At 40.1% G+C, this 22,534-nt stretch overlaps 1 protein-coding gene across 5 annotated transcripts in view; it reads left to right on the top strand.

Moving 5' to 3' along the window:
- The window catches only part of NALCN (sodium leak channel, non-selective), a 245,206-nt gene that overhangs the window by 134,103 nt on the left and 88,569 nt on the right, over nucleotides 1-22,534 (top strand). For all 5 annotated transcript variants that reach the window (XM_071807107.1, XM_065829703.2, XM_071807101.1 and 2 more), the window contains 3 exons: nucleotides 4,659-4,850; nucleotides 16,757-16,894; nucleotides 21,184-21,258. In XM_071807107.1, coding sequence (XP_071663208.1) covers nucleotides 4,659-4,850; nucleotides 16,757-16,894; nucleotides 21,184-21,258 — 405 coding nt within the window. The remainder of the gene's footprint in view (nucleotides 1-4,658; nucleotides 4,851-16,756; nucleotides 16,895-21,183; nucleotides 21,259-22,534) is intronic.

The following is a 22,534-nucleotide window of genomic DNA, read 5'->3' as shown; positions in this document are numbered from 1 at the left end:
AGAGCCCACCCAGAGTCCTGTGTCCAGCTCTGGAGCCCTTGGAACAGGAAAGACATGGACCTGTTGGAGAGGGGCCAGAGGAGGGCCATGAAAATGCTTAGAAGGATGGAACACCTCTCCTATGAGGACAGGCTGGCCTGTATGGCATTTGAAGATCCCTTCCACCCCAAACTATTCCATGATTCTATGAATGAGAAATAAAAACTAAACCTTAAAACACCTTCCCCCTGTCCCTCCCTTCATCCTGGACTCAACTTCACTCCCAATTTCTCTACCTCCTCCCCACCAGCAGCGCAGAGGGACAGGGAATGGGGGTTGTGGTCAGTTCATCACACATTTTCTCTGGTGCTCCTTCTTCCTCAGGGGAGGACTCTTCACACTCTTCCCCCGCTCGAGCCTGGGCTTCTCTCTCAATGGGGCCAAAGGCCCTGCCAGGAGCCTGCTCCAGTGTGGGCTTCCCACAGGGTCACAGCCTCCTTCAAGCATCCAGCTTCTCTGGCCTGGGGTTCTCCACAGGCTGCAGGTGAATCTCTGCACCACCATGGACCTCCATGGGCTGCAGGGGACAGGTGGCCCCACCATGGTCTGCACCACAGGCTGCAGGGGAATCTCTGCTCCGGTGCCTGGAGCACCTCCTGCCCCTCTTTCTTCACTTACCTGTGTGTCTCAGAGTTTTTTCTCTCACAGAGTGTCACTCCTCTCCTTGGCTGCAATTGCACAGATGCAGGGTTTTTTTCGCCCTTCTTAACTATGTTATCCCAGAGACCCTACCACTATCACTGATGGGCTCGGCCTTGGCCATCAGTGGTTCTGTCTTGGAGATGGCTGGCATTGGCTGTATTGGACATAGGAGAAGCTTTTGGTGTGTCCCCCCCCGTTACCAAAACCTTGCCATGCAAACCCATTGCAAAATGCCATCCTGTATTTTTTCTAAATGGCTCTACAAACCTTCTCAAGAAATCTTTCAGGATGACATATTCTGTTTTCTCTTGGTATCATTTGAAGGCACTCAGATGGTTATAGCTTTGATTTTGCTGTCCAAATATGTAAAATGTTGTTATTCAGTGTGGCATGGTATTTCTAACCTTCAAAAAAGAATGATCTATCAGGACAATGCCATTGCATTCTTGTATCAAAAGCACACAGGAAAACAAGCTGTGCACTCTCAGCAACGTCCTTAATAGTTGGTCCGTATTTATTAGGGCATCTGATAATTTCTAGGAATTTTAAGTATAAATTATTAGTATATAGGACTAAATAGGTTATGTCATTACTAACTCATGATTTTGAAAATAAAATGTAACCAGATGTTGTTAATAAAAGAAGTGTTTTATTTTTAATGTATTTAATTATTTTCCTGTGGCAGGGTGGGGGTGTTGTGGGGTTTTTTTTAGGTGCTAGCATTTCTGATAGAAAATGTGAGGATATACATGAGAGACATACATTTTACAAGCAGAAACACCTACTATACTGAAAGATTCGGGTTGTATTTTGCAATCCAAATCACCTAAAAGGAAAATGACAGTAAGGTTGGAAAAAACTTTACCTTTGATGTCAGTTAGTAAGGGAGGTATGCACCATATTCCCCCGCAATTAAGCTTCTGGGCAAGCTAGATAACACATTTTCAAATCAACCAAGGTCAAAAAGACTTTTTCACATCGATACGTCTTGACGTTAGGCAGATTTCCAGGCCTTTAGGTATTAATGATGACAGGTTAAATGTGTTCCTTGTCAGCCAACAAAACAGATTACTGAAAACAGGAGTCTTATTTGACACATTCCAGGATAGCAAGCAGAAATATCACTTGGCTTGTCTGGTCTTCCTTACCATATATTTCCATCTGCATTATTTGTAGGTCTTTATCATTACCGTTTGCCAACACATCATTCACTCTTCACTACATTGGCTACTGTCCACCCTCCCACCCATTCCTTTTGCTGTATGTTCATTCAAAACACTTTGCAAAGCCCTCTGTGAAAGACTACAACAATGCACCACTCCATGGCTATAATCTGTAGAGCACAAAATCAGTGGAGAAATGACAGAATGTGCATTGCAGAGATCTGTAATGAACTGGCAGAAAAGAGAGAGATTTAAACTGAATTTGGCCTATACTGGACTGAAGAGTTGGTATTGTATTTGTGCTTGGGGAAAATATTGCTGAGTCATTTTCTGAATAAATATCCCTTTTAGGAGATGCAGCCATTTTTTGTAACAAAGCTGTGGCACCTTTTTTTTCTATTTTCTATCTTGATTTGCTTTTTAACATATTTTTATATTTAATCCAAATAGTGCATCTTCTACAGCTCTTAAATTTAATACAATTTGCAATCCAATTACATAGAATGCATAACTGTTCATTAGAGTGCACTTTTGCAAGATTCAATTTGTCACTTAATGAAAATAAATGAATAAAACAAATAGTGTCAATAAGATTAATGTGCTGCTTGAAGGTCAATTAAAGTTCTCCAAAGGAAGTGGGGAAAAAGTAAGGCAGGTAATAGTTTATCTAAAACACAGCTCAGAATACCAACTTCACCCCATTGGGGTGAGTGTTGAAGCTAGTATTGATGGGAACAGAGCTAACGTTTACACTGCGAGTAGATCTTGTAAGTAAGAAGACGTCATGTTTACACGTTCATAGTACTTGGAAATGTCATTCGTCTCACTGTTACTGCCTTGGTAACCAGTTTCATGGACTCAGACTACAGGTAATGTGATCACAGCACCAATGTAAAAGAGAGGGCTTTATCTCACCATGCTGTAACATTGTGAAAGTCAAGCTATTTAGTGTAACCTCTGTATTTAGGACCCTTTTTTACAGCCCATCTCACACAAGGGATCCGGTATGTTTGGAAAAAAGTTGCTTTCTTAAGTTGGCTTTCTCTCCCCTTTGGCAGTAAAGCCTAGATGACTAGCATATTCTGCCTACCTGGCAGATAGGCAGGGAGATGGGTTTCAGGCGAAGTGCAAAGGTGTACATTATTAGCAAGCCACAAGGTACAGTGAACTCCTTCTGTGAACAATTTCTGTCAAACTTATTTTCTCTCCAAAAGCAGCACAGTAATTGCATTTGACTTGCACATAAGGTCAGCCTATAATTGCACTGTAATTCCTACCTTTCGGTTTCAGTATGATTCTTGTAGAAATATAGGTGATACTTTGGGTTAGGGAATTTTTTCTCTGTAAGAACTGCAGAATCTTATTTTCCCCATATGCTGCTGTCTGTTGTCTCCAGCAACTACTGTTGCTGCCATTGCCTCCTGTTGATACTAATGTTCATGTCACTGTTTGTGCCACGATCAGTAGCGGAAGTAGGAGATTCAGACCTGTCAGCAGCTTTTCCAAGGTGCACTCAACAGTGAATGGGTCAAGAGTTCCACACACAATCACAGTTCTGCAGCGGCTAATAATACTGAGAGGTGTCAAATACAGGGTGTTTCAAAAAGATGAACCCAATTTCAAAACAGTATATAGGGTGTTTCAAAAAGATAGACCCCAAACATCTTTTTGAAACACCCTGTATGTCAAATATGTCAAATATGTCATTGGCACACAATGCCAAGCCCTCTGATACCACCCAAATGCCACCCAAAATTTCCCTTGTTGTATGTAGTATAAAATAGCAAAATATGTACCAAACTTTCTAGATCATATGGTGCTCAATGCCAAGCAATTTTGCTTTGGATCACTGGAATGGAAAGATGACCTGTGGAAGAAGACTTGGCAGTTCTTTATGTGAATATGTAACCCGGTGCAACAAATAACATGGAGTCATAGAAAAACCTAGGTTGGAAGTGGCCTTTGAAAGTAATCTCACCTAGCCTGCTGCTCAAAGCAGAGCTTTCTTCAAAGACTGTTCAGGACCTTGTCCGTTTAAAATAAGTATGATTTCTTAACAGTGATGATAATCAAACTGGAGCAATTTACCTAGCACTGCAGTAGATTCTCAATTGCTAAGTCTAGACTGATGTATTTTCACCTCTGCCTGAAACTATTCTTGTGTGTGGTAACACACTGTAAACCGTCATTGCACTGTAATTGCATATTACATTCAGATTTACTATCTGTGGTGTGTTTTGTCTCTTTGTTCCCTTTGTTACCCCAAAACAGCTTTACCCAGTTGCATTTCTGTGATGACTTTGTGATTGATGAATTGGTGATGGCCTTGAGTGTCCTCCTGTGCCTGTACACTCGAGGCCTCTGCTGTCATCTCGTACCTGTACATCTCGATGCTGGATTTTATGAAAGGGTCATAGATACCTCTTTCTGTTCAAAATTACAGCTTGTTATTACTATATGTTGGAAAAAAAGAGATTTGTAACAATAAACATTACACCACGCAATCATAAATAGCTAAGCAAAAAACAAAGCAGGTTAACAGTTACCTGGTCACTGGTTAACTGCTGTTGCTAGCTAAAAAAATAATCCAGGCAAGCCAGGATGCATACAGATAAAACCTGACAGGTTCAAGGGCTTGTGTTCTTAACCTAACCCATAGCTTTTTGTCTGTTACAAGTGGTAGCAACCTGGTATCTACTGACCTACAAGGCTGCAGGTCCCTTTTTGGCCTTGAAGTGTCTGATGCTATGAAAAGTTATTGATTAATGTGATAATCTAATAATTAATGCAGTTGTATTTTCTCCTTCTCTGCAGGTTCTTAGAGTAGTTCGGCTCATAAAGATTTCTCCTGCTTTGGAGGATTTTGTGTATAAGATATTTGGACCAGGAAAAAAACTTGGGAGTTTGGTGGTATTTACTGCCAGCCTTTTAATCGTAATGTCAGCAATCAGTTTACAGATGTTTTGCTTTGTGGAAGAACTGGATAGATTTACAACCTTTCCACGGGCAAGTATAAAAAACATTGATTTCTCATTGCTTGTTTTTATTTTCTTATGATCGATATTTTCTTACCATTGGTGGCGGACTTGGCAGTGTCATGTTGACAGTTTGACTCTGTGATCTTAAAGGTCTTTTCCAGCCTAAATTATTTATGATTCGATGATTCTGTCATATTTGTTATTATATTAGTGATCTTTCTTTCCTTCTGAGAATGATGGAGAAGTTTATCTCCATATGTGTAGGTAACAGAATTGTATTTTCTTCCTGTAGTCCATGAGTAGTGAAGTTTGTCTTTGTTTGGGTGAGGTATTCTATTTCTGCTGTCAAGGAAGTATAGAGAAATTTCATGTATGCACCCTGATAATGACACAACAAAGCATATGGATTAATGGCACTCTAGAATGTTACAGAAAGAGAATTCATGTGCACATTCATGAATATTAGTCACAAAATTTACGTAAGACCTGTCTACACATGATTTATATCTTCATATTATGGAAGTGTTTGTTCTTGATTTGTACAGGAATGCTTGTTTTACACAGGGTTATAAAACCTGTCTTAATTGACAAAATAAGTGTTTGCCTTTTGGGTATAGATAATGGATATTTGTGGACATTGCATTAATTCAGAACAGAACATTGAAAATCAGTGGAAATTGGAGCTAATGTATTTATTGAAGCACACTGTTCTGAATGAAAATACTGCCATTTCTTTAATAATGGATTAGACTGAGTGTACCTGGATTGGTTCCAGTGACAATTTATTTCTTTCTGTCATTGCAGCTTGGTTATCCAATGTATCTATTTTAGTGAAAGTGCATTGGTTGGAGCAATTAAATAACAATGAATAAGACAGCCTCAAGGGTCACGCATTTAGCAAACAAAGCAGCTAGGCAACAATTTGTAATTATCAACCTGAACTTGTTGTATGGGAACCTCGCCATCAAATGTAAGACAAAAAATACCTACCCACAGGGAATAGTGTAACGCCATGCTCTCTATTTTGGAAAATGTGCTTAGAAGAGCTGCCAGTAGGATCATAAAGAATTTAATATAATTCATTTTTTGAATGCTGAAGAAAACTTAAGCTTTTCCAATGAAGCCAGACTTCTGTCTCTAAATTGGGTGATACTACCACTATATTGTGTGCCCATCTCCCATGTATAACTCCTGAAAAAGCTTCCAACTGCAAGTTTGAAATCACCATGGAGGGTTTTTTTAGAATTACTATTTATACAAAATGGCATTGAAAGTCCTGAAATAATTATTGTAGTATAATTAAAATAAGACAAATTCACAACCGTTTGCACATTTTAACTAGATAAATTGATACAAGTATCTGAGAAAGATCCGTTTGCAGTAAAACATTGCCAAGATACCTCAAGATGTTGGTGAAGTTTTAAATTATTTTGAGCATTTCAATCTAAGGCCATTTAAACTTCAATAAGAGCTTCTATCATATTGAATTTTAACAGGTAAATGTATATACTAAATACATTTTTGAAGAGTGAGAAAATATTTTCTCCAGAAAATTATACAGTTTTTTACAAACAGAAAATATCCAAACTCGTTTTCTATCTTCTGACTTAAGTTTTGGAAAAATAGAAGACCTGTTACCAGTAATAGAGGAGTGTTCCAGCAATACTGAACTGAAAGATATTTAATACTTTTTATATGATAGCTAGAAGCAAGAGTCTCTCCTCATTTTTTAGTTACTATTTATTTGTATACCTGTTTACCTTGTTGTGAATGTTTCAGAAGTATCATTTACAGTATGTTGTTTCTCTCTTTTTTTGCAGTTTTTTAGTGAAACATCTCTTAATAGGTTGAGTCTGTGAAAATTGTGTACTTGAAAATTGTGTATTTCAATATTGTGATTGATGGTATGAGTGATGGTGTCCTTCTGAAGGAGTGTGTCTGCCTACCAAAGGCTGGGAGGTTCCTACTCGTGTTGTCTGCTCTGAATAAAGAACACTGAATCTGTTTACAATAAGACAATTATAAAATATGCAACTTTGGGTTTGCCTGGAACCTATTATTTTTAAAACAAGACTGAAGACGTGCTTGCATTTCTATATGACATAGGAGGTGATATGAGGTCTGCAATAGCGGAATTTGCCAAGATGAATTTTTAGGAGCTTATCGCCAAAGAAGAGCAAACCTAAAATGACCAGGACTGTTGCTGTGGACTTTTTCAGTTACAAATACAGAGAGGACAAGCGCCTGAAAATGGTGGTAATAGAGGCTAAATTTTGAGTTTGTACCTTAAAGTGCTTTCTGCACTGAAACAGACAACCTAAAATCATTTTGAAACTGTAAGTGTTTTATAAGAAGGCACAGTATGGGTTTTGGAACAAGTAGACCTCCTCGTTCTGCTAATGCCTCTAAATTGCATGTTTTCACATGGTTTCCTGACAACAGTCAATAGGCACAAGCTCAATGTTGCCATGGCTACAAATTTCACCCTTCTTTCGGCCATTGCAACTTCCCGAATGGTTTGACTTTCTCTCTAATGCCAAGTATAAAAATAGAGATGTTCCCTACACTGTTTTTAGCCATTTGCCGTCCCTCTTTCTACGTGTCTTTTTGGGCTGTGCCTGTAGAGCCTTGGGGACAGGGGACAGCTGGGCCCCCTGACGAAGGAATGGGAGGGGGACGTCTGTTCAAAGGCATCGGTGTAAGATGGCTGCTAAGAAATTTTAAAATTCACTATGTGGGAAACAAAGCTCATTTTAAGTGTCTCTGACTTTCATGCCCTGGTTTCTCTTGGGGTTTGGGGCCATGTGTTGACTACTTGATGTCTCAAGTTACAAAGCTGGGAATGCTGCTGTTCTTTTAAATAGGTCAACACAAGATGAAAACCAGGCCCAACTGATCTCAGCAGCAAAAATCCCTCAGTCTTCAGCAAAACCAGGACGTCACTCTTAGCCTTGAGCCTGGAGAAAGCTCAAGTTGTGAAATGTTAGTTCAGCCTAAGCATCATCCATTTTAAAAGCTGAACAACGTACTCTTAATTCTCTGATGCAGTTACAATCTCAGTGTCATTGCCATGTTTTCACAGGATGGCTACTCTTTTCTCAGGGTGTTATTGACCAGTCATAGCTTTGTTAGGAGAAAAAGCTTAGTTTACACAGGTGGAACAGATAGCAAACATTTCACAACACTGGCCTAAATCCTGTTAACTGAGTTTGCAGAAGTAATCCCACTGATTGTAGGAGCACTTCCATGAATGAAGCCATTGAGATTTGGCCCATAATATTTTTTGGACAAGCAGCAGTTACAAGTCAACAACATTATAACTGTAAGTAGTCATTTGTCTGGTATCACCCCTGTAATAGCTGGACAAGATACCAGACCTGGCACTTGGTCTTGGATGTTCCACTGGACCTTTGCCAATCTTCCCCTATAAATAGAGAGATAGTTTGACTTCCATCATCAAAACAGCTCATTAAGTAATAGGGCATAAATACTCAAAGAAATTGACAGTCTTTTCTATAACACAAATTAATTCAGAAGATCACCATTTGCATAAATCTCATCTTCACAGATGTTGATTCTGTCAGCTAGTTGCATTTCAAATTAATTTTAAAATAAACAGTGGGAAGTATACCTTTCAGCTAAAAATAATTTGCTCCAAAGGAGATTGCTAGGTGCGAAGCATATACTCATTGTGCAGTGCTGTATTTTCTTAAAACTAATGTTTCGTCATATACTGGACTCTAGTGTTATATTTAAATGTTTAAATTATGCTGAAAGGCTATTTTATGTAACTATATGCTTTATAGACATCTGTTTTAGATGGAAGATTAGACTTTTATAATCGAAGAAGGTTTTTTCCAAATTAATCCAATACTTGTATTAATGAGAGGTCTACAAGATAGTATTGGAGGTGTCTTTATACCTTGAGGAATTAATTAAGATACATATTTTTTTAAAACAATAAACTACAGTAATGTAGTATGATTTAGAAGAAGGGATACTGCACTGATTCAATTATCCAGTCTCTCAGGTGTTTTTAAAGCCAGCAATGGGGTGTATTACGTAATGTAGTGCCCACCTTGTATGTCAGCAAGGAGTCTCACACCAGTCAGGTGCGACCATCACTGGCTCCAGGGATGCTGTGAGTGCAGAAAACAGCGACTACCTGGTTTAGCTTCGCCTCCCCATCACAAAGGGAAGCTGAGGAGTGGTGCTGGGCACCAGTGGTGTGGTTGTCTTCTTCACCCTCGAGCACCCCCAGCAGCTGTAAAGGGGTCTGATTTCCTGCTTGATTCAGGCACACTTCTCTGGCCAGAAGGCCTCTCCTGAGCTAAAGATCTCAAATGTTTCCTTCTCTGCAGGTTTTGCCTTAGGAGAGACTTGAGGAATTTTGCAGAGCTAGATAACACTCGTTGGTGTTTTGTTTGGGGTTTTTTTTCAGGACTCTTACAATGACTTTTGTAAGGAAAGGAGTCGCTCATGAGAATCTGTAATTTTGTGTGGTGTGTGGTTGTCAGTGGTCAGGTCTGGGGGAGGATCTGGCCACAGGTCAGCAACATGCTAGTTAAGACCGAGGTTACTGGCAGGAACATACAAGTGGAGGGAAATTCCAACCCCCGTATTTGGGCTCTCCTAACACGACATAGCAAGCATTTTAGCTTGCGGCGGTAGCAAATTCGACGAATCCAGACGCCGGCATAAGCTCTTTGATCGAACGGGCGGGCCGGGCGAGAGTAAGGAGTCTAATTCAATGTGAATTTACCATCCGTACTCTTTAATGAACTCTTAAACAACACTGAATATCAATGTCCCCGAGACCACGTTTTTCCAAGCCTTATATACTCTATACCAAAAGGCCATGCGGCAAGTGCAGGCTACAATTGGTTACACTCACAGTCACTCATCCCCCCCCCACTATGGTGATTGGCTGCAGGGCACTGTTCACAGACTGTTCATGCGCAGCGGCAACGCCCCTCCTGCAGCCCGGGTCGAGAGCAGACCGGCTTCTGTTTACTGTCCTTTTGTCTCTGGTGTCTCAGGGAAATCCTTCCGTGTAGCACAGCCGCATCAAGCCCTGGCTTGTTCACAGCACACAGCCAGTAACTCTCCACAATTCCTCCTTTTTTTTTTTTCTTTTTGGACAAGCCAGGATTGATTAGCTGTGTGTTCTAATCCTTTTTTGATATGTGATAAAAAACAACTTATACATAACATATAAATAACAATAACAATCAACATAAACAGTGCACTTTGCAATAAACCTGAGGTATTCCATTGCCGTTTAAATATCGCAATGGATTGATTAAACAAATTCCAAGAACTTTGGTTTAAAGATACTCAACTTATAACAAACGATGTGCTGGGTGTTGATAAACTTACTCAAGAGGTAGTGGTGTTTAAAGATCTACTTATATAACTATAGTACGCATACATGTCACAGCTAAATCAATGCAAAGGTTACACCTCACTCTGTGACCTCCGAGGGTTCTGCTGCAGGGAGTTGACTTGGTTGAGTTTGTTTCAACTCCGGCTTTACTGCTCGGCTTGGAACCCACAATGGACCTTGATCTGTGGAGAGACACATATACCCTCTACCATTAAAAATAACAGGTACTGGTCCCTTCCACAATCCAGTGGTGGGATCACGATATCTCACCATGAATTCCGGTAAAGTGTTTTTCCTTCCTAGTCTGATCTGATAATGATGAATGATCACAGGAGGCTCCTCATGATCTCCAGTTAGACATAAATAATTCAAGGTAAACAACACCTTTGCTAAACGCTGTTGACAATCTGACTCTTCCTGCTTCTGTTTGCTCAAATACCCTTTAATCATTTGATGTGCTCTCTCGATGATTCCTTGGCCTGTTGGGGAATGAGGTATACCTGTAACGTGTTTCACTCCCCATTTCATTAGAAAAGTTCTAACTTTCTGGCTAACATAGGCAGGGCCATTGTCTGTCTTAATCTTTTCTGGGACACCCATTACAGCAAAACAAGCTGTAAGATGTTTACATACATGTAGTGCTTTTTCTCCTGGTAAAGCAGTAGCCCATATCATTTTTGAAAAAGTATCAATTGTGACATGCACATATTTAAGTCTTCCAAATTCTGGCACATGTGTCACATCCATTTGCCATACTTCTAAGGCTTTTAAACCTCGAGGATTGACACCGATTCCTATACCTAACATCTGGCTTCCACACTGAGGACATGCCTGTACAATACTTCTTGCTTCATTTAAAGTTAAATCAAATTGTCTTTGGAGACCTCTGGCATTCTGATGAAAGCTCTCATGACTTTGTCTCGCTTGTTGGAATTTATCTGTTGGAGGCATGTGCTGTACTGAACTTACTAAACTATCTGCAATTTGATTTCCTTCACCTAGACCAAGATTCCATTGATGACTGCGGATGTGAATCACACAACAGGGTTCTTTTCTTTGATTTAAAATAGCTCTCAATTGTACAAACAATTTTCCTAATTGAGGATTATTCGATTGTCTTAACAGGGCATTTTCCATTCTGGGTATTACACCTGCTACATACAAAGAATCTGTGACAACATTTAAAGCAGATTTCAGCCAATTATTTAAGGCCCATATTACTGCTGTGAGCTCTAAAGTCTGCAATGAATCCTCTTTTGAACCTTCAATTAAATGCTGTTTCCATTGACTATTCTCTTGCCAGACACATGCTGCCTGGTGTCTTCGTTTTCCTGCATCTGTATATACTGTAAGGCCTTCAACAGGTTTTGCTTTTACTTTGCTTCTCTCTAACCACTGATTTGTTCTAAGGAATTGCCATAGTTTACCTTTTGGTTGTCGTGAATGTACCTTGCCTATAAATCCTAATAATGCATTCTGTATAGGCATCGAATGTCTCAGCCACCATTCTAAATCGGCTCCATTTATCGGAATACTGATGTCATCTGGTTCCTGACCGCTAATTTCTAATATTCGAGATCTTCCTTTTCGAATCAATTCTCCAATTGCTTCTGGTCTCGTTTGAATACTGAATTTTGGTTGGACACTGAGAAAAATCCACTCTAATAATCGCAAATCATTTTCTGTTTTTGATCTGACAGTGGCACAAAAGGAAAAATCTGTAGCAACATCTATGGGGAATTCCCCGTTTTTGTTTTGCCACTGGCAGATGATTGCACACGGATGTTCTAGATTGCTAATAAGGAGGGAAACTGGTCGATCAGAAAGTCTTCGGCTAGACCAATTTGTCTGTACTTTTTGTATAATATCAGAAAGACATTTGAGATGCACGGACTCTAAGCTTATTTTCTTAGCTGGATCACCTCCTTTTAGAAGTGAAGTAAGAGGTGCTATATCATTGTTAGTAATGCCTACGCAATTTCTAATCCATTGTATGTCCCCTAACAATTTTTGGACATCATTTAATGTCTGTAAATCAGTATGTAATTCAATTTTTTGTGGACGAATCTGTGCATCACAAATGGACCAACCAAGGTATTTCCAAGGTGCAGACTTTTGAACTTTCTCTGGAGCTATGACCAACCCCTTTTCTTTGATTGTAATTTGGACTATGGAATTTTCTGTGAACTCAGCTTGTTGACAGAACAGAATATCATCCATATAATGATAAATAATTGTTTGTTTCCATGATGCACGAATAGGTTGAAGTGCCCATGCAACATACATTTGGCACAGTGTAGGAGAATTTTTCATACCTTGCGGTAGCACTACCCACTCATACCTTTTAGCTGGTTCCGCTTTGTTTACTGAAGGCAGTGTAAATGCAAAACGCTGTGTATCTTGCTCATGTAAAGGAATGGTAAAGAAACAATCCTTTAAATCTATAATTAGAATATGCCAATTTTCTGGTAACATTACAGGTGATGGTAATCCAGGCTGCAAAGCACCCATGGCTTGCATTTGATCATTTACCTTTCGCAAGTCATGTAATAATCGCCACTTTCCACTCTTTTTTGGTATTACAAAAATTGGGGTATTCCATGGACTAGTAGAAGGCTTGATATGGCCTGCAACTAATTGCTCTTCTACTAATTCACGTGCTTTTTGCAGTCGCTCTTCTGTTAATGGCCACTGGTCAACCCAAACTGGGCTATCTGTTAACCAGGTCAATGGAGGGTTGGGCAACTGCTTTCCAGTGACCACTAAGGAAAAGGTGAAGTAGTTAACACGGCACCAAGTTGCCCCAAGACGTCACGGCCAATAAGCGCCTCAAGGCTGCTTGGCAATTCCATTACATACACCCTAAGGGTAACACATTGACCTTCAGGGAAACTAATCGAAATGGGATCAACACTTATATTTGGAGTAGTTTGACCCCCTACTCCAGCTACAGTGGAAGAGATTGATTTTTGAAGTTTCCAATTTCGTGGCCATTTGAATTGACTAATGATGGAGACATCAGCTCCAGTATCAAGCATTGCATTTACCTCTACAACAACAGTAGAATCAGACTGAAATAGTTGCACACGTAACATGGGACGCTGAGTCATTGATGAGGTGAAGCAAACTGCAGGACCTGTCGATCCAAATCCTTTATCACGCCTTTCTGTTGAGGATGCTGGAGGAACTCCTGGAAGCATTGGTAGGCAGTTTTCCAGTGCTACTACCTGAGCTATTCTACTCCCAGAAGGAATAAAAATTGGCGGATGCAGAGTGTAGGCCAGGATTTGAACAGTTCCTGTGAAATCTGCATCAATTATACCTGGTATTACTAGAAGACCTTTGATGCTAGCAGAAGAACGGCCAATCAATAGGCCTCCAATGAGACTATCTTGTCTAAATAAAGGTCCTTTAGCATTCGTTGGTATTCTGTGAATTGCAGTATTGGTCAATGTTATATCTACTGCTGTCTTCACATCAACTCCGAGGCTTCCTGCGGTGCTTGGCTTGTTGAGGTGAAAGAAGCCTGGTTCACAGTTGGTCGCTGATTGGGATACAGGTTCGGAGATGTTCTTTGTGTCCGGTAGCTTCTGAACATATACCATAGTTCATGATTGTTTGTTTTGCTTGCTGCAAAATTTTCCAATTGTGTGGTTCCCATACCGTTGTCTGAGTGTTCATATTTTGAATTACCGGTAGGGCTAATTTTGCTGGAGACCAATCACCTTCTAGAATGGCATCTTTGATGACCCCTGACCATCTGCTACGTCGGGGCTGCGGCTGGTCAGTAGAGTCTATAGGCACCTTTGATGGCATTGTTTGTGAAAGGCAAGCTGGTTTTTGAAACTCAATTTGTTCCTTATTTTTCTCTACATTTGACACTCTTAAGTTAAGTTGTTCAAGCTTGTTGGTAATGACTTGCAGTAACTGCTCTACTGCTTGGGGTGAGCCCAATGATGTAGGAGGAGGCTCACAAAAAACTTCCGCGGGTGCTTGCGGAGGCAAAGTTTGAGGCGGCCCCGGCCCCGGCGGCTGCGCCGCGGCCGGTCCGGCGCTTTTCTCGGAGGGAGGTGGGGCGTCCGGCTCGGGGCAGGGCAGAGGCGGAGCGGTAGGAGGAGGGCGGCACTCAGGGCCTCCCACATCCGGACAGTCGACTAGTTGCACTTCCGCCTTCTTGGCGCATTGCCCCAGAGACTCGGAGGGGGAAACTTCCGGTTCTTTGTTTACGAGCCGCGCGGTTTCTAATCCGCGTTGCAGATCGGATTGTGAAAGTATTGGCTGAGCCGGGACCCCGCGACCACCCCGAACGGCAGGCAGACCCCACAGAGTAGCCCACAGGCCCCTCTTTTCTTTTGGACAAGTTTTATCAGTCCAGGTTTGTTCTAGGACAAGCGCCTCCGCGGCTCTTAGGGCGGCACGTTGTTCCGATTTCAAAACTTCTAATGATTCTAATACGGTTTTCCACAATTCTCTCACAGCTTTAATTTCTTTCTCTTCTTCCCCTCTGATAGTTTTGTCCCACATAGTGTCCCCCACTGATCTCCATTCCGTTGGGGAAAACAAAAGTGGAACTTCCCCAAAGTGTCCCCACTTCTGAGCTAAAAAAATCAATGTGATTAGCTTTTCCTGTGACGATTCAATACCTCTCTTAGAGAGAATAGTCGTCAGCAGTGCCGCGGCTGTTTCAATATCCATTATCTTATCAGCGCGGTCTTAACGTAGGATGCGAGTGGCCAGCTCGACTGGTGCCCGTCTTTTGATACCGGACTAAGCACACTATCCCACACCCCGGCTTGGCTCCGTTTTTATGAACGCTGCTCACCGCAGTAATTTCGATCCGGAGCGATTATGCTTTGCTAACGATCCATCCATCTGCTACCATATGTAGATCCGAAGCGTGATGCTCTGCTAACGAACCATCCTCTGCTACCAAATGCGGCGGTAGCAAATTCGACGAATCCAGACGCCGGCATAAGCTCTTTGATCGAACGGGCGGGCCGGGCGAGAGTAAGGAGTCTAATTCAATGTGAATTTACCATCCGTACTCTTTAATGAACTCTTAAACAACACTGAATATCAATGTCCCCGAGACCACGTTTTTCCAAGCCTTATATACTCTATACCAAAAGGCCATGCGGCAAGTGCAGGCTACAATTGGTTACACTCACAGTCACTCATCCCCCCCCCACTATGGTGATTGGCTGCAGGGCACTGTTCACAGACTGTTCATGCGCAGCGGCAACGCCCCTCCTGCAGCCCGGGTCGAGAGCAGACCGGCTTCTGTTTACTGTCCTTTTGTCTCTGGTGTCTCAGGGAAATCCTTCCGTGTAGCACAGCCGCATCAAGCCCTGGCTTGTTCACAGCACACAGCCAGTAACTCTCCACATTAGCTGACATAAAGGATTTACAGAACAGTAGTTGCAAGCAATTTTCTCTGCTGCTTCTAGTTTATACTGGCCTTTGTTCTCTGTGGGATCTGTGTGTTCAAAGGAAGGGTGGGAACATTACGTTTGGTCAAGATGTTGCTGATGCAGAAAGTCTTAAGTTTAACTTCATCTCCCAATATGTGCATTTGCTCACTTGGATGCCTTGATTTGTTCTATGTATACCTTAGCTTCACTGCTTGTGAGTGGTTTGGATTTGTAGGCTTAACCATCTCTGAAGATTTGATTTGTGTGATTTAATTCTGAAAAGCAACTGTAAAAACAGCTCTCAAACTCCTTGGTCTTAGCCTAACAGTGTGTTTAGGCTTCTGTCTGCTTCAGACTGCCACAGAACATGGCAACAATAAGAAACCACTCTGGGTTCTGGTGTGGGATTTTTTGTGAGAGCCAGCAGGCAAATTTTTTACCAAGCCCTTAGCAGCTAAATGTTTGGGACCACCCTAACAGAATAAAAATGCACAGTTTTTCTTCTGAACATGATCTAGAGGTAACATGATCCAATTTTTGTACTTTAAAATATGCACTGATTATAACGGACAGAGGAGAAGAAGTTCTAGTCATAGGGTCCTTATCAGTGGTCCAAGTCCTTGTCACCAAATATTAATGATATGTTGTGGCCATGGGGACCAAGTGCTGTATGCATGCATGTGGACAGTCTGCTCTAGAGTAGACGCTGCAGGGTAGAAATCACAGCCTGGACTCCCTTAAGGGTGTGCCTGTAATCTTAAGGGTTCTGTTTGCATTGGGAGTAACTGCTTAGAGAAGACATTGTTTTGTTTGAAAAGCTTTGCAAACTTGATAAGAAGACCTAGCAAAGTACTTGCCTGTAGTTAATATAAGTAATATAAACTTGAAATCTCCCCCTCCAATTACACAGAATCACAGTGCATGTTGCAGTTCAGTCAAAGGTTAAGCTATTTATTTCTCCTTTAGCTCTGGAATAGCATTTCATCTGACTTTAAAAATTGAAATACATTTGTTAATTAAGATTAAACAAACAAAAGAAGTGTTCTGCTCTGTTAAATAAATTTGAGGTATGTGTCTATAATTCACATTAAAATAATTTGTGAATTGTTAATATGCTTGTGATTCTTTTTCTTGCAGGCGTTCATGTCAATGTTTCAGATTCTCACACAGGAAGGATGGGTGGATGTCATGGATCAGACACTAAATGCTGTAGGACATATGTGGGCACCAGTAGTTGCCATTTACTTTATACTGTATCATCTTTTTGCTACTCTGGTAAGTTTTGCCTTGCAAATGTGCTGTGCTTTTCTTTGTTTTGAATGATTCTCATAGCTCTTGTATTATTTTTTCTCAGCTAGTTAAAACTAATTTTGATGCTCGTTTTCAGCATAGAGGGCTTTAGGATTAGTTCTTTGATGTGGTAGAATTTCCCCTTCAGCCATGTGGCACAAGGCAGTGAGCCTTTGTTTTGTTGTGATGTTCTTCATAAGATCCAAGTCATACTGCTAGACTAATAATATAATTGTTAACTGTCTTGTACCTTCACAGTTCTGTTTGCAAAGTGAAACAAGTGCTTTTATTTATCATGTAGAAATCATCTCCTCAACTTCCATTGCATTCTCTTTGCAGCAGCAATTAAAGTGAGAAGTGTAAAGCCTCAGGATACAAACTCTTAACTAAAAATCACTGCTTTCCTGTTGTCTAATGCAAAATCAATGCATGGAAAATATATGATATAGTATATCTAGCAATAAAAGGATGAGAATTAATAAAAGAGTTCCAGCAGGTGAATGACAATGGGGATTATGTCCAAATGCATATCTTTATGCATTTTAAATAGAATTATTACAATTTTGTATAGAGAAAACAGTAAGGAGAACAGTTCTTTTAATATCTTACATCAGTCGTGGGTTTGTATTATGTTTTGAATACCAACACAGAGCAAATACCCCCATCAGGGGAATAACCATTTTAACCATCCTTAATTCGCTCCTACTTTTACTTATTTTATATTTTGTATTCACTTCAGTATTTGGGGCACTTATTCATATTTTCACTTTGTTGATTCCATTTTCTTTCTTTGTTCAGTTATCTACTTAGGTAAGGTCCTAACTGGATTTACACAGTCTCTGTCAGCTTCCATCTACTTTTACTTTACAATATGTCCTGTTTCACTTCTGAAGACTGAATAGTCAGACTCTAATTGTGGGTGCAGCAGGTTCTTCCATACAAACTGAAATCTTGACCACTTTATAAATGGCATTAAAGGACTTTTGATACTCTTAGAGCTACTTAACCAAATTAAAGTCTAAGCCAAACAAATGTATGTATCAGCAGACATATAGGACATGTAATTTGCTTGTGAGGGTCAGAGGAGTCCTTGGGGTCTGGAAAAGCATTTTTCATGTTATAGGGATCTTTAAAACTCCTTGGGAATTGAGGACAGAAAGCAAAAGGGAAGTGGATTTTGATCATGGATTTGAAAGCAGTTACGGCTAAGAGAATCTTACTGCTGTTTTTTTGATTTTTCACCAAGAACTTTGCCTGACCTGGAATACATATTTATCTCTTAGATAAGTGTTAAGCAAGTCCGTAAACTAAATTAGTGTCAGGTGGCCTCTGTGCTAGGAATTCACACTTTGAGAAGTAACTGAGATGTAAGAGCAATTTTAGTATGCTGCTTTATGTTTCATGTTTTGAAAGAGTCATCTGGGACTTCTCCATTTGTTTACTCAAAACATTTATTTTGCTAGGGGTGAAGTCACTCTTTAGTACGCCATACTCAGTCCTTTTATGGGGAATTTGCATTTCAGTACAGAGTCCTTGCTTTTCTTCATAAGTGAGCACTTTTCTTCTCATTCACCTATGCAAATTTTACATGGATGAAGAAATTCTGCAAAGACAACTTTGCAGAATTACCTGGACTTACAAAGTCATTCTTTTCACTTCTAAGATCTTCCTCAGACCCTGGAAGATAAAAATCGAAGTAGAACAGTTGTCTGCAAGCAAAAGCAGCTTAACGAAAGAAAATAACATGGAATTGGTAAAGGAGAAGGAAAACGGTTGGGCTCCTAAAACCAAAAAGAAGAGTTCTAAGAATAAACAGCCATCAATAAATAACAAGAGTGAAGTGAAGAAATTACTTTCACCAGCCAGAAGAGAGGGAGAGGATTAGAATTGAGAAGTGATAATTGCAGGCATTTGGCAAAGCAGACTGTAAAGCCTTGGAAAGAAATGAATAGGTTTCACATTAGAAGGCAAAGAAAAGTTGAAGCTCAAAAAAAACAAAACCTCTGTTGGAAGCGAGGACTGTTATTAGTTGAGATGGCAGCGGAGAACATTAAACAAATACCAAGTTTGCATTTAATTTTTGTGGTACATCGTCTTTCGTTCTTGTTGAAAGAAAGTGAAAGGGGAGTTAATGAAAGTCTTGATGCCTTAATACATATCTGTGCATGAAGCAGAAGCACTGTCAGTGATGATCTATTTAATGAGTACTGTACATTTTTTTTGTGTGGAACTGTACTTGCTTAACTAGTATGATCTGAACTGCAGGTACTGGAGTATCATATACTGTATAAAGTATATTACACCATATTGTAAAATCCTGACAGAATGATAGTAAAACTATTCATCACAAATTAGGGATTGAAGTAGTTTGTGCCAGGAATTGTGTATTTCTTCAGCATTCTGTCTTACTTTGCCATTCCGAAGGCCATGTTAACTTCTACTGTTCATAGTAGTTGGATCATTGAAAACTATGTGAGGTACTGTTTGAATATGTGGCATATATATGTCTTTTTGAGCGGCCGCATGAAATTCTACGTCTTGCTAAAGTCAGTTACCTATTAAAAAGAACATTTTTTTTTCCAAACAATGGCATTTTATAAATTTGTGGCTGAGACTCCTTCCTGTGTCTTCTGTACCTTTATAGTTCATAGAGGGAAAGGGAATACGGCTCTGGAACATGGTCCAGGTACCCAGCTCAGCTGCAGACATCTGTGTTGGAATAGTTGAGTTCCAAACTCCTTGTCTGGTTTACTAGGCTACTTAAATTTCATCTTCCATGTAACTGGGGAATAATTTTCTGATGTGCTTGAATGACAGGTAAACTTACACTTTGTTTACAACAGCGATGGACAGAAATGTCTGCTCTATTTGTCACTCAGTGGTCCAAGGCCACAGAAATATTTTAGGCCGGTAATTGTTTTAAAAGAGCTTGGATTCCTTCTGATATCTCTAGGAGCTCAGTATGTTTGAGGATGTTTGCCTTGAATCTCAGCAACTAAAACCTTAGCAGTTGCTGACAGCTGTATAGCTATGTAAAATATATACAAATTTACTGCCTTGAGATGTAAGTTGCCAGAGGATACGTGCTGAACATGGTATCCTCCCTTGCCTACATCCATGCCCTCCGAATTCTGTCTCCTTCTCAGCTATATCAGTCACATTTTCACCTTCTTGGGCATCTGGTCAGTACCTCTACACAAGGAAACTATAATAATAATCTGATATACACTTTTTCCCCTAGGATTGTCTCCTTCTAGAGGCATATCTACACGATATTTAATGTATAGTAAATGAAAATGCATGAGTTGCGTATACTGAGGCCCCTAATGCATGCAAATAACGAGGCAGGTTACTTTTCTTTCAAAGTGGAATTAGCTGTTAACACTTTGCACAGAGGTGGAATCATAGAACCATAGAATCATAGAATCATAGAATAGTTTGGGTTGGAAGGGACATTCAAAGCTCATCTGGTCTAACCCCCCTGCAATGAGCAGGGACATCTTCAGCTAGATCAGGTTGCTCAGAGCCCCATCCAACCTGGCCTGGAATGTCTCCAGGGATGGGGCATCTGCCGCCTCTCTGGGCAGCCTGTGCCCATGTTTCCCCACCCTCATCGTAAAAACCTTCTTCCTCATGTCTAGCCTGTATCTCTTTTAGTTTAAAACCATTAATCCTTGCTCTGTCACAACAGGCCCTGCTAGAAAGTCTGTCCCCATCTTTCTTGTAGGCCCCTTCTAAGTACTGAAAGGTCACAATAAGGTCTCCCTGGAGCCTTCTCTTCTCCAGGCTGAACAACCCCAACTCTCTCAGCTCAGGTACTCTGAGCATTAAGCAAATCCATAAAGTAAATTAGTGTTAGGAGGCCTCTGTGTTAAAAATTCACACATTAATTGAAAAGCACCTTAGATTTATGAGCTGATTTAGGATTCTGCTTTGTCTTTCTTTTTTTTTGTATTTCTGATTAATTTAATTTTCCTTTCTTGTGAAATACATTTTGAAGAGTATATTGTTAAACACACATAATGCATTCGTCGTAATACCTAGAAATCAAATTTTAAAATTCATATAGTAATTGTATTATAAGATAAAAACCAATTTACTACTTGCAAAAATGGCTAGAAGACATATAGTAGCAAGTGATGTCAAAAGTGATGTCAAACAGACATCAAAGTCAAGACTCATTTACATCTGCAATGCCCTTATTTTTCCATGTTATTTCATTTCTTAAGAAAAATAAGAAAAGCTTTAACAAATAATTTGCAATTGTTTTGTAGATTCTGCTCAGCTTGTTTGTTGCTGTTATTTTGGACAACTTGGAACTTGACGAAGATCTGAAGAAACTTAAACAGGTAAGAACATATTTTTATTGTGCTTCAAAGTAGTTTCAAAAAGCATGACTTTACTGGTGTTTTTGTGGTGAAAGATGTGAAACATCATCAAAATGAACAAAACAATTGAGGTTGAAGGGCACAGCAGTATTTTGTCATGTGATTGACCATCACACAATGTGAGGCAGAAATTAAGGCACTGTAAAGAGTTTTAGAAATTGTTTTAAATATGTGATGAAAGTGAATTTAGATAGTCACATAATTATAATAATTTTAAAACCAGAGCTTCGTCATCTTTCTGCTTATAATCTAGGGAAAGATGTCCCTGCCCTTGGCAGGGGGTTGGACTAGATGATCTTTAAAGGTCCCTTCTTACCCAAACCATTTTGTGAATCCATATGATGCTTTACAAGCACACACTGTGGCACCTCTGACGGGGACTGTACTGGCAAGGGTCCACAGATGGGAAGCGATAGAGGTTGAATGTGTGAGGTGAGTGCTGAAGACACTGGGCGAAGCTAACTTGCTTGAGTCTCCAGATTTGAGGACCTAGATTGACAAAAAGCTATTTTCTCATGCTTGAAACCACAAATGACAAATGTACCTGGAGAGTTCATCTTGTCCATTCTGACCTTGTGCACAATCCACCGGAGAGGGAGGTATCTGTAGCTTTTACATAAATATATGCCTGTGCTTTAATCTGTGCAAAGAGGAGCAAAGTCACCAACATTTGCCTATTTCATGCATGAAATAGCAAATAGAGGCCTTCATATGTGGGAAACACTTCTGTGGTATTTGGGTTATAGTCTTCTTTCACCCAAAATTTGCTGGTTTTGTCCATCTCTTAGGTATATCAGCAGTTGTTGTAATACTATGTTCTTTCAATTCTTGAAAAATATCACTCACACAACCTAGTTATTTTACATTGAGCCATTACATTGAAACTAATGTACCAAATAACCATCCCCTTATTTTTTCTTGTATATTATTTTTCTCTTAGTTTAAGACTAGACTAGACTAGACTAGACTAGACTAGACTAGACTAGACTAGAATAGAATAGAATAGAATAGAATTACTGTTTCAGTTGGAAGGGACCTGCATTGATCATCTAGTCCAACTGCCTGACCACTTCAGAGCTGGCCAGAAGTTAAAGCACATTGTTAAGGTCATTACCCAGATGCCTCTTAAAAACTGACAGGCTTGGGACTTCGACCACCTTTCTAGGAAGCCTGTTCCAGTGTCTGACCACCCTCTTGGTAAAGGAATACTTACTTCTTAATGTCCAGTCTACACCTC

The sequence above is a fragment of the Patagioenas fasciata genome, chromosome 1 (assembly GCF_037038585.1).
Source record: "Patagioenas fasciata isolate bPatFas1 chromosome 1, bPatFas1.hap1, whole genome shotgun sequence".
NCBI lineage: Eukaryota > Metazoa > Chordata > Aves > Columbiformes > Columbidae > Patagioenas > Patagioenas fasciata.
This window is presented reverse-complemented; position numbering and strand designations above follow the sequence as displayed.